Source organism: Gopherus evgoodei, chromosome 24 (genome assembly GCF_007399415.2).
Source record: "Gopherus evgoodei ecotype Sinaloan lineage chromosome 24, rGopEvg1_v1.p, whole genome shotgun sequence".
Taxonomy (NCBI): domain Eukaryota; kingdom Metazoa; phylum Chordata; order Testudines; family Testudinidae; genus Gopherus; species Gopherus evgoodei.
Genome location: NC_044345.1, coordinates 10,154,864 through 10,166,509, shown reverse-complemented (window position 1 = coordinate 10,166,509; position 11,646 = coordinate 10,154,864). Strand labels below are relative to the sequence as shown.

The following is an 11,646-nucleotide window of genomic DNA, read 5'->3' as shown; positions in this document are numbered from 1 at the left end:
ATTAAGAACAGCCCCAGTTCGTCACATACAGGAGAACCTCCGAGTTGTGAGCACGGCGGGACTGGAGGTGGTTTGTAACTCCGAACCAAACATTGTGGTTGTTCTTTCAAAAGTTTACGACTGAACAGTGACTTAATACAGCTTTGAAACTTTACTGTTCAGAGAAAAATTCTGCTTTCCCTTCTTCTTAAAGTAGTTTACGTTTACCAGTACTGGCCTGCATTTCCATTTTCTTTTTTTTGTCCCTGCTGCTGCCTGATTGCATACTTCCTGTCCAAAGGAGGTGTGCGCTTGACCGGTCAGTTTTTACCGCTGGTGTTTATAACTCTGAGGTTCTACTGTATAACTCTTGGGGTAGATGATTGGCCTGCTCACCAGATAAGTTATACTGGGACACACCTAGTGTATACTAGTATAAAAGTGCCCTCTAGTGGTATATTTGATTCCCCTTCCCATAAGGGAATAGCTGTACGTATGCAGGGCCACCCAGAGGATTCAGGGGCCTGGGGTCTTCGGCAGTGGGGCGGCCCCTGCTTCGGCAGTAATTCAGTGGCAAGAGGTCTTTCCGCTCCGGGACCTGCCGCCAAAGTACCCTGAAGACCTACGGAGGGCCCCCCCCCCACTGCCGAATTGCCATTGAAGACCCAGCACTTTGGCGGCAGGTCCCACTTTGGTGATAATTCGGTGGCGGGGGGTCCTTCCGCCCTGGAGTGGAAGGACTCCCGTTACAGAAGACCCAGAGCAGAAGAAGCTCCAGGGGCCACTGCCCCGCGAGAGTTTTCCAGAGCCCCCAGAGCGAGTGCAGGACCCTGCTCCAGGGGCCCTGAAAAACTCTCATGGGGGCCTGGGGCAAGTTGCCCCACTTGCTCCCCCCCCCCGGGCGGCCCTGCTTTATAGAGGCCCATGCTAGGAGGGGGTTCATTGCGTGGTTCAAATGATTAAGATGATTGTGGTTTTGGGTATATCTTGCTGGGGGATGAATGTTATAAAGAAAGCTCTGAAAGACAGGGCTCTGGTGCCAATGAACGGAATGCTAATAAAGAAAAGAAAAGAAAAGGCATTGGACTGTAGGCTTGGCTTGACGTGAGCAGTTAATGTGGTGGGAGACCTGTAAAACAGGATTAGGGAGGTAAATAGATCACCAGACTGAACACACAATGTCCGTGCTAAATAAGAGCTTGTGTATACTCATGGGTGGCCCCTGGCTCTGCCTCTTCTGCCCGTGTCCCTACCCTGGGGCAGTCAAAGCCCTGAGCCTCCCCCACACCACCTAAAGGTGCCCCGAGGCCCCATCGTCCACCTGCCCAGAGCTGCCCTGGGCCAGTGTCACACCTCCCCAGAGCCCAAGCTGCTGCAGGAAAAGCCTCTCACTTTTATCTGAAGAAGCTTTGAGATGCCCCATACAAGTTCTGGGGTAGTTGAGGAGTTGGTATGTGTTACTCAGCTTCTGGGGCTCATCAGTATTCTCTCTGGAGTCCAGGGAGATGACTGGTGAACCCAGGAAGCTGAATAGCAGATACTGTTTCCTCAGCCGCCCCGGAAACCTGCATGCAGCATAATAAAGTGAAAACTCCCCCTAACCTATTATGTCCACTGCCCATGTGTACACTTCAAATACTACAGTCGCACAGCTGCACTGCTGTAGTGCTTCAGTGTAGACACACCTTATGCCCGCAGGAGGGGTCCTGGTCAATGGCTAGGGCTCCTGGGTGCTACCGTAACACACCTAATAACCAGTGTACAGCACCTAGCACCATGGGTTTCTGCTCCACAGCTGGGGCTCCTACCAGGCATCTTTTCACCATCCAGGGCCTGATTCCCCATTACACCAAGGCCCCTTTGCAATGCTCCGGCAGGGGAAAGGAGCCTTGGAGTAGGTCCCCTGTTTTGCAGGTCACTTTTAATTTCACTTCTTACTCTGTGGTTAGTTAATTAAGGCTCATTAAGAGCTTGCAGATGCTCGGATGAAATGGACGATTTAAGGGCAGCGTTATGATTTGAAGGAGAAGAGGCACTAACTGTTTTGTTTCTGCCTTCCCTGCTCTGTCCTGTCTTATGCACATATTGGGTGGAGGGATATCTATTATATGTCGAATAGGCAAAGGGATATCCTTTCTGCAAATCATCGATGAGTCTGGTGGCACTGCACCACAGCCACTGACATCACATAAGAAGGCACAGTCGGCCAATCAGCATGTGGCTATAAGATGTGATCATATTCCATGGCAGACACACCTGGGGATAAGATACTGGGGGATCCTCCGGCAGAGCCAGGGACAGAGGCCAGCCAGGTGTGAATGGGAGTAACCCGCTCTGAGGTGAGGGCAGAAGTTGGTTTCCCGGTGTATTAAACAACCCTAGCCAGAACCATCTCCGCACCCAGAGCTTCGTGGAGAGGGCAGGTGGGTGAGGGAACTAAGGGGTTGGGCGTGAGGACACCTGAGTTCGATGTACAGCTCTGGGAGTGGAGTGGGGTCTAGTGGTTAGAGCGGGGTGGGACTTTCACCTCTAATAATGTAACTGTCAGAATAAGGGATCTTCGCTCAGTCTGACCCTCAGCTTCCATCTTCTCTCAGCCCCACTTGGAGTCACCAACTTCCTCGCTGATGGCTCTGCCCCATTCTGTGGCGCTGGCCTTGGTGAAAGATTCCTCCTTGATCGTTTCCTCACATGACCCTTTGGTGCAGCAGAAATGGCTTCACTTCTGCTCTTGCTTCAAGCCCACACCATCCCCCCCAGCCAGCCCATGCTGGTGTCTGATGCTCTGGAAAGCCAGAGGGGCGGGAGCTGCCACAGGCCGGGCCAGAGGAGATGGAGGCTGGTGGGGGTGGGAAATCCCAGCTGAGGGGAGGTCTGGAAGCGAGGCAGTGGTAGGAGCTGTGATAGCCCAGGCTGGAGGAGATGGAGGCCAGGGTGGGAATCTCAGCTGAGCAGGAACTGGATTTCTGGGAGGTCAGAGGGGCGGGAACTGCCACAGGCCAGGCCAGAGGAGATGGAGGCTGGGATGGGGCTGGGTCTCTGGGAGGAGCTGCCCTGAGACAAACACCTAGATGAGGGTTTCAGCAGTTCAGCATTCCCAGGAACTCACACAAGAACTGGTCTTTCCCTCTGTAAGGCAGGGGCTGCAGCAGCTTCCCGGAGCCAACATGGCCTCACAGAGCAGTGAGGGCATCATCAAGCTGTCGAGGGAGGAGCTGGAGGCCCTGAAAACTGCCTTTGAGGAGGGGAACCTCGCTGGAGTGGCCTCCAGGCTGCAGGAGATGCTGGAGTCACTGGAGAGCGTCCAGCTGGATGTGGGCATCACGGGCGAGACCGGCTCTGGGAAGTCGTCCTTTGTCAACGCCCTGCGGGGCCTGGGCGATGAGGATGCTGGTGCTGCCTACACTGGCGTGGTGGAGACCACCAGGGAGCCGACTCCATACCAGCATCCCCGGTACCCCAACGTGACCATCTGGGACCTACCAGGGATAGGCACACCCAATTTCCACCCCGACGCCTACCTGGAGCAGGTCAGCTTCTCACGCTATGACATCTTCTTCATCATTGCCTCACAGCGCTTCACCGCCAACCACGCCGCTCTGGCCCGCCACATCCAGGCCATGGACAAGAGTTTCTACTTCGTCCGCTCCAAGGTGGATATAGACCTGGACTGCTCCCTCAGGCGCCGGCCATCCAGCTACAGCGAGGTGGGGGTGCTGCAGGAGATCCGACAGAATTGCCTGGAGGGTCTGCGGGCCCAAGGAATCCACTCGCCCCAGGTCTTCCTCCTCTCGGCCTTTGATCTCAGCAAATACGACTTCCACCTCCTGGGGGAGACGCTGGAGAGGGAGCTGAGCCACCACAAGCGGCACGCCTTCCTGATGGCCCTGCCCAACATCTCCCTGCACATCCTGGAGAAGAAAAAGGCTGCCATGCTGAAGCAGATGTGGCTGATCTCTACCATGGCCTGTGGTGTCCACACCGCGCCCATCCCAGGGCTCCTGATCTCCTGCGATGTGGACATCCTGACTAGGACCCTGCAAGGTTACTGCAAGAGCTTTGGCCTGGATGACGACTCTCTGGAGAAGCTGGCAGCAGAAGTGGGGCAGCCGGTGGGACAGATGAAGGCTGTTATCAAGGCACCACTGGCCAAGGAGATCTCCAACAGCCTGGTGGTGCAGCTGCTGATACAGGCAGGTGGCAAGGTGCCAAAGCTATCCAAGGAGGTGCTGCGCTCTGTTCCTGTGCTGGGCTCCATGGCATCTGGAGCACTGTCTTTTGCCACCACTTACAAGATGCTGAGGAGTTTCATGGATGAGGTGACTGCCAGTGTCCAGAGGGTGCTGATCAAAGCCTTCGAGGTGGATGCTGAGAAATGAGCCGGAGAGGAGGAGAGAGAAAGATCAAGACACCTTCTATGGAGGGAAAGTGGAAACAGGACCCCGACATCCCCAGGAAATCCCCTGAACTTCCTACCAAATGTCAGAATTTCATTCCCTAGCTGGATAGAAAATACAGCAATGAATTTCTGAAGATTCTGTTGCAGTTACTTTGCTTTTTAAACCTCAAATATCAGATTGGGTTCTGCTCTCACTGACACTGGTGCAAACCGTAAATCCATTGTAAACATGTTGTCACAAACTGGGGGTACCGCCACTACCAGTAAACACCTAATTGTAAAATGGGCAAAACTCGGCTGTAAATACTCCATTGTAAACCAGGAGTAACTCTGGTGTAACTGGGGAAGAACTCCACTGTACATACATAGTTTAAAGCGGTGAGGAGCTCCATTAGACGTAAACCAGAGACAGATTTGAAGTGAGTACAAGCAGTGAGGCATAAAAGTCAGGATTGGTTACAAGAAAAATAAAGATAAAACACTTACTAGTGTTTAATTTACCAAACTGTATTAGATTCAAGCAAAGTTTCTCACCTCATGCTCCAGCAGATTGCTGACCAAACTCTCAGGTCAGGAGCTCTTCCCTGGAGTCCGATGGCTTCTTAGGCTTTGTCTTCTTAGGTATGATGCCAGAGACAGACAGGGAGTGAGACGAGGGGTGTCTTGGGGTGCCCCCCCTTCTTGTTATAGTCCTGGCCCCGCTTTGAGAAGCGTTTCCAGCTGGGAGCCAGGCGACAGGCAGGCTTTTAGAGAAAGAAAATTTCATGCTGTTTCTTTGCTACGCTGTAGATTTTTGTCCCTGCTCACTTCCTCGCCAAAGAATGGCCATTTAGCAGTGTCAAAGTTAGAATCAGGACTCACAATTTGTCAGACCACTCTGTTTATTAGCACAGCGCTCCGCCAATAACATTCAGAATATGTGAGTGGCCATGCAAGGCCCAAACAGTCTTATTTATACAGATAAAAGAGCAGGAATTAGACAAAGGGACAAAGAAAGCAAAACAGTAAAATTCACCTGGGGCACAGCATGCATATCCTACTTCCTTACTAACTCATCGATCTAAGGCTAATACTTCACCAATTGCCCTTAAATGGTGCAATTGTTCTATGTTAATGTCTGTATTCCTGACACCTGGATTGCAACATTCCAACAATTTTGCTTAAAGGTACAGACAACATTTCTTTAATCCTTTCTATTCTTACAATATAATTAATTCTACTTTCACAATCCCTCCTTTTGGTCAGGCGTACGCCATGACCAACCATTACTGGGTTCCACAAATTAACCGTTCCTTATCTCTTTGTTCATCAGTGATATTCAAAATCATCATATTAGCACTCTGTTATGGGGCAGTCATCTCGGTGACACAATTCTGGATACAACAGGAGATTAACTGAAAACATACAAAAATCACTAAGATTCCAAATAGGATAGTTAGGGCTCCCTGAAACAACCAGTTTCCTATGCCAGAGAAACTGAACAGGCTACTTAGCCACTTCCATAAAGAACTCGGCTCTTCATGAGGAAGATATGCGATTTGTTCTAAGTGGCTAGCATGATCTATTCCCTCATTTGGTATTGTCAGGTATAAACACACAACATTCTTTCCCAATGAGAGCACAGGTCCCTCCTTTGGCCGCCAGCACTATGTCTAATGCTTGACGGTTTTGGAGGGCCACCTGTCGGATCACCCCTGTTTCTTTGGCCAGGGTTTTTAAACTTTCTCCGGTTTCATTTGCCATTATTTCAACCACTGCTTGTAACCTTATGAGTCTTTTTGCATGGTGTATTACTCCCCCAAGTGGGATAAAGGAAGTGCCAATGGCCTCTTCCCAAGTTAAGGGGCTTATGTTATGTATATACCATTGGGCATCTGGTAAGTCCCTTCTTTTTTGCCTGAAATTACAGAGGCGTTCTCATGGGAGGGACTCTAGTACTTGGAATTGTGGGAAGAGTTGGGCGGGATAACAGACACCTGACCAGTTAGCTGGTAATACAGTATAAGCTTTGGTTCCACAAACCCAATGATGGCCTATTAAGGCTGGGAAGGGTCGATTGCATCCATTTGTTACATAGGTATCTGCAAATGAGGAGTAATATCCTCCAAAGGGCACAAATCCTCCTTACGAGGAGTGGTAGTGTTTGTATGACATTGGAAGATTGTATTATTTTTACTAAGATTATTGTAGGGTGAACATGAGATTGATTTTTCTGTTTGATCCCAGGTTGAGAAAAAATTCATAACCCCATACCCAGCCTGCCACTCTTTAGTTTTGTTTGAATAATCTCATACACCATTGGCCACAATATGCTGAAGGCAACGGCTTTTTCCCAGATCCAGCCCTGTCCCATTACACACCCAACACCAATGACCTTTCTTCCCCCCACCACACTTATCCATTTAGATACATTTATTCCCACTGCTTCCCAAGTGCCATTGCTGTTCCATGTTTTGTTAAATGGACGAGGTCCTCCAGTAAGGTCTGGGGAATTGAGTGGGATTGCCAGGACAGGAACACCAGCTTGAGAGTGGGCTGGGATGTGGCTGCAGACCCAGCATTTAGAAATATTAAGGGTCTGAGCTATTCACACTTGCTGCTGGATAAAAGAATTGTCATTGTGGGCTCCCCAGATCTTAAGACACCAGCAGCCGAGGAACAGGCGCCACCAGAGGTGCATGTTGGAGGCAGGGCCCTTCTGGTTCTGACAGCCTCAACTGAGGGAACCGTAGTCGCGGTTTTATGTCCACCAGGCAGCAGGTGCTAGGCTCACTACTGTTGCTTCTTGGGCCTTGCTTTAGGTCGTCATCTGCTTCTGGCAACCCTTACGAGAGTGTAGATTGTAAGGTATTGCAGGCTGTTCCTCTACGTCTTCTTCTGGAGTCAAAACTGAGTCTGCGCAGTTCTGAGGTGTTGATTGGTTCGCCAGGGAGGGTGTCTTCTTACACTGTGAAGCATGTATCCACACTGCGATGCCAGATAGCTTAACAGCTGTCTGGGTAGTAAGCAGTACCTGATGAGGACCCTTCCACTGAGGTTCCAAGGCGTGTTTTCGATGGTGATGCCGTACATAGACCCAGTCACCTGGCTCAAGGTTGTGGCAGGCGTCAGAGGTGGGTTCCGTCGGCCAGGCAGCTTGAACCTGTGAACAGAAGTGACTTACAGCTTGCATTAATCCCTTGAAATATTGAAGGCGTGTACTGTGAGTCAAGTTCAAGTCTGGGACTGGAGTAATGGAAGCCACAGTTCACACAGGGCGCCCCATAACGATTTCAAAAGGACTCAGTTTATGCCTTTGGGATGGAGTGGATCGCATTTCCATAAGGGCTAGTGGTAAAGCTGCTGGCCAGCTTAACCCTGTGGAGTCACAAATCTTAGCAAGTTTATTCTTAAGTACACCATTTCGCCTTTCCACAGCACCTGCACTTTGTGGGTGGTATGGACAGTGCAGCAGGTATGTGACATGTAATATACGATCCAAGTGTTGAACAATTTGTCCGGTAAAGTGTGTACCCCGGTCACTGGACGGAGTGGCAGGAATTCCCTTGGCAGGCATAATATGGTTTAACAAACATTTAGCAACGGACAGTGAGTCAGCCTTGCGACAAGGAAAGGCTTCAATCCAACCAGAAAATAAACATACCATAACCAGAATAAATTCATATCATTGACATTTGGGCATTTGTACAAAATCAAGTTGCCAATGCAAGAAGGGTGCTTGGGGCAAGCCCCGGAATCCCTGAGCCACTTTTACAGGTTTACCAATATTGTGGCTTTGGCAAGTGGTGCAGGAGGCACAGTGGCGGGCTGCAAAAGAGCTGAAATGGGGAGCCCACCATCCCGCCTTAGTTAGAGCAGAGACCATTCCCTCCTTTCCGACATGCGAAACATCGTGTAGCAGGGCGGCCAGCGATGGGTAGAATGAAAAGGGGGCTACAAAGGTACCAGTGGGCGAATGCCGAAGGGAATCAGGATGTAGAGAGCAACCCTGGGCAACCCAGGAGTCTTTTTTGGTTTCTGGGGCAGAGTCCTGGAGCAGGATGAGGTCAGTGAGGGATGGCGATGGTATAGAAATAGAGAGGGAACCTAGAAATGCATCTGGGGAAGGTTCTATGGCAGCAGCATGTTTAGCAGAGGCATCAGCAAATGCGTTACCCTTAGCAACATCCGCGTCTGCCATCGAGGGGCCAGGGCACTTAACAATAGCCAGGGCAGAGGGAAGTAAAACTGCATACAGGACAGCAGCGATATAGGGGCCGTTCTTAATAGGGGTACCGGCAGATGTAAGGAAACCCCGAGCTTGCCAGAGGGTATCAAAGTCATGTACAACCCCAAAAGCATAGCGGGAATCAGTGTAAATGGTGGCAGAGCGTCCCTCCGCCAAAAAGCAGGCACGGGTGAGGGCAACTAATTCAGCAACTTGTGCTGAGGTTACAGAAGGTAAAGGCGCAGCTTCTAGGGTCTCAGAGAGTGACACTACAGTGTATCCTGCGAGGAGATGACCTTGGTTGTCTCGAAAACAGGAACCATCAGTAAATAAAACAAGGTCAGAGTTAGGGAGAGGGACATCAGAAAGGTCAGAGCGCGGGACGGTGATAGCAGAGACAGTTGCAAGGCAGTCGTGAGGATCACCGTCATTAGACAAAGGAAGGAGAGTGGCAGGATTTAACTGAGAACAGCGCTTTATAGTGATATATGAGGCCGACAGCAGTAGAAGTTCATACCTGGTAAGGTGAGCGGAGGAGAGGGTGGCTTGTATTGCATTGTAACAGCAGAGTCTCTACAGAGTGAGGGACCATGAGAGTAAGGGGGGAGCGAAGGACAAGGGATTCAGACATAGACTCATAGACTCTAGGACTGGAAGGGACCTCGAGAGGTCATCGAGTCCAGTCCCCTGCCCTCATGGCAGGACCAAATACTGTCTAGACCATCCCCGATAGACATTTATCTAACCTACTCTTAAATATCTCCAGCGATGGAGATTCCACAACTTCCCTAGGCAATCTATTCCAGTGTTTGACTACCCTGACAGTTAGGAACTTTTTCCTAATGTCCAGCCTAAATCTCCCTTGCTGCAGTTTAAGCCCATTGCTTCTTGTTCTATCATTGCAGGCTAAGGTGAACAAGTTTTCTCCCTCCTCCTGATGACACCCTTTTAGATACCTGAAAACTGCTATCATGTCCCCTCTCAGTCTTCTCTTTTCCAAACTAAACAAACCCAATTCCTTCAGCCTTCCTTCATAGGTCATGTTCTCAAGACCTTTAATCATTCTTGTTGCTCTTCTCTGGACCCTCTCCAATTTCTCCACATCTTTCTTGAAATGCGGTGCCCAGAACTGGACACAATACTCCAGTTGAGGCCTAACCAGCGCAGAGTAAAGCGGAAGAATGACTTCTCGTGTCTTGTTTACAACACACCTGTTAATGCATCCCAGAATCATGTTTGCTTTTTTTGCAACAGTATCACACTGTTCACTCATATTAAGCTTGTGGTCCACTATGACCCCTAGATCTCTTTCTGCCATACTCCTTCCTAGACAGTCTCTTCCCATTCTGTATGTGTGAAACTGATTGTTCCTTCCTAAGTGGAGCACTTTGCATTTATCTTTATTGAACTTCATCCTGTTTACCTCAGACCATTTCTCCAATTTGTCCAGATCGTTTTGAATTTTGACCCTGTCCTCCAGAGCAGTTGCAATCCCTCCCAGTTTGGTATCGTCCGCAAACTTAATAAGCGTACTTTCTATGCCAACATCTAAATCGTTGATGAAGATATTGAACAGAACCAGTCCCAAAACAGACCCCTGCGGAACCCCATTTGTTATACCTTTCCAGCAGGATTGGGAGCCATTAACAACTACTCTCTGAGTACGGTTATCCAGCCAGTTATGCACCCACCTTATAGTAGCCCCATCTAAATTGTACTTTCCTAGCTTATCTATAAGAATATCATGTGAAACTGTAACAAATGCCTTACTAAAGTCTAGGTATATCACATCCACCGCTTCTCCCTTATCCACAAGGCTCGTTATCCTATCAAAGAACGCTATCAGATTAGTTTGACATGATTTGTTCTTTACAAATCCATGCTGGCTATTCCCTATCACCTTACCACCTTCCAAGTGTTTGCAGATGATTTCTTTGATTACCTGCTCCATTATCTTCCCTGGCACAGAAGTTAAACTAACTGGTCTGTAGTTTCCCGGGTTGTTTTTATTTCCCTTTTTATAGATGGGCACTATATTTGCCCCCTTCCAGTCTTCTGGAATCTCCCCTGTCTCCCATGATTTCCCAAAGATAATAGCTAGAGGCTCAGATACCTCTTCCATTAACTCCTTGAGTATTCTAGGATGCATTCCATCAGGCCCTGGTGACTTGCAGGCATCTAACTTTTCTAAGTGATTTTTTACTTGCTCTTTCCTTATTTTCTCTTCTAAACCTACCCTCTTCCTGTAAGCATTCACTATACTAGACATTCCTTCAGACTTCTCAGTGAAGACCGAAACAAAGAAGTCATTAAGCATCTCTGCCATTTCCAAGTCTCCCGTTACTGTTACCCCCTCCTCATTGAGCAGTGGGCCTACCCTGTCCTTAGTCTTCCTCTTGCTTCTAATGTATTGATAAAAAGTCTTCTTGTTTCCCTTTATTCCCATAGCTAGTTTGAGTTCATTTTGTGCCTTTGCTTTTCTAATCTTGCCTCTGCATTCCTGTGTTTTTTGCCTATATTCATCCTTTGTGATCTGACCTAGTTTCCATTTTTTATATGACGCCTTTTTATTTTGTAGGTCACGCAAGATCTCAAGGGTAAGCCAAGGTGGTCTTTTGCCACATTTAGCGACTAGGCGTGCTGCGGCAGCCACAGCACGCAGGCAGGGGGGCAGGCCCTGGGCCACAGGGTCCAAAGTGGCAGAGAAATAAGCTAGTGGGCGGTTCTTGCCTCCGTGCACCTGAGTGAGAACTCCAAGTGCACATCCAGATTGTTCATGGCAGAAAAGGGTAAAAGGCTTAGAATAGTCTGGCAGCCCTAAAGCGGGGGCAGAAGCCAAACCTTGTTTGAGGCAAACAAAGGCAGAGTCTGCTTCAGGTGGCCATGGCGTGGGATTAGGCACAGAGAGTCGAGTGAGTTCCTGTAGAGGTTTTGCAAGGGAGGCATATTGGGGAATCCATTGCCTGCAAAATCCAGCCATGCCCCCAAATTCTCAGACCTGGCGTGGAGTGCAGGATCGGGGAAAGCTAAGGATAGCCTGGACGCAGGTGGGAGAAAGCGT

At 49.3% G+C, this 11,646-nt stretch overlaps 1 protein-coding gene across 1 annotated transcript; it reads left to right on the top strand.

Moving 5' to 3' along the window:
- The first annotated feature begins 3,050 nt into the window (after positions 1-3,050).
- On the top strand, positions 3,051-4,358 carry LOC115639470 (interferon-inducible GTPase 5-like). The gene has a single exon (XM_030542291.1). The coding sequence runs from the start codon at positions 3,051-3,053 to the stop codon at positions 4,356-4,358; it is 1,308 nt and encodes a 435-aa protein (XP_030398151.1).
- The last annotated feature ends 7,288 nt before the right edge of the window (positions 4,359-11,646 follow it).

Coding starts and splice junctions, on each gene's coding strand:
- LOC115639470 (XM_030542291.1), top strand. CDS start 3,051: ATGAGGGTTTCAGCAGTTCAGCATTCCCAGGAACTCACACAAGAACTG.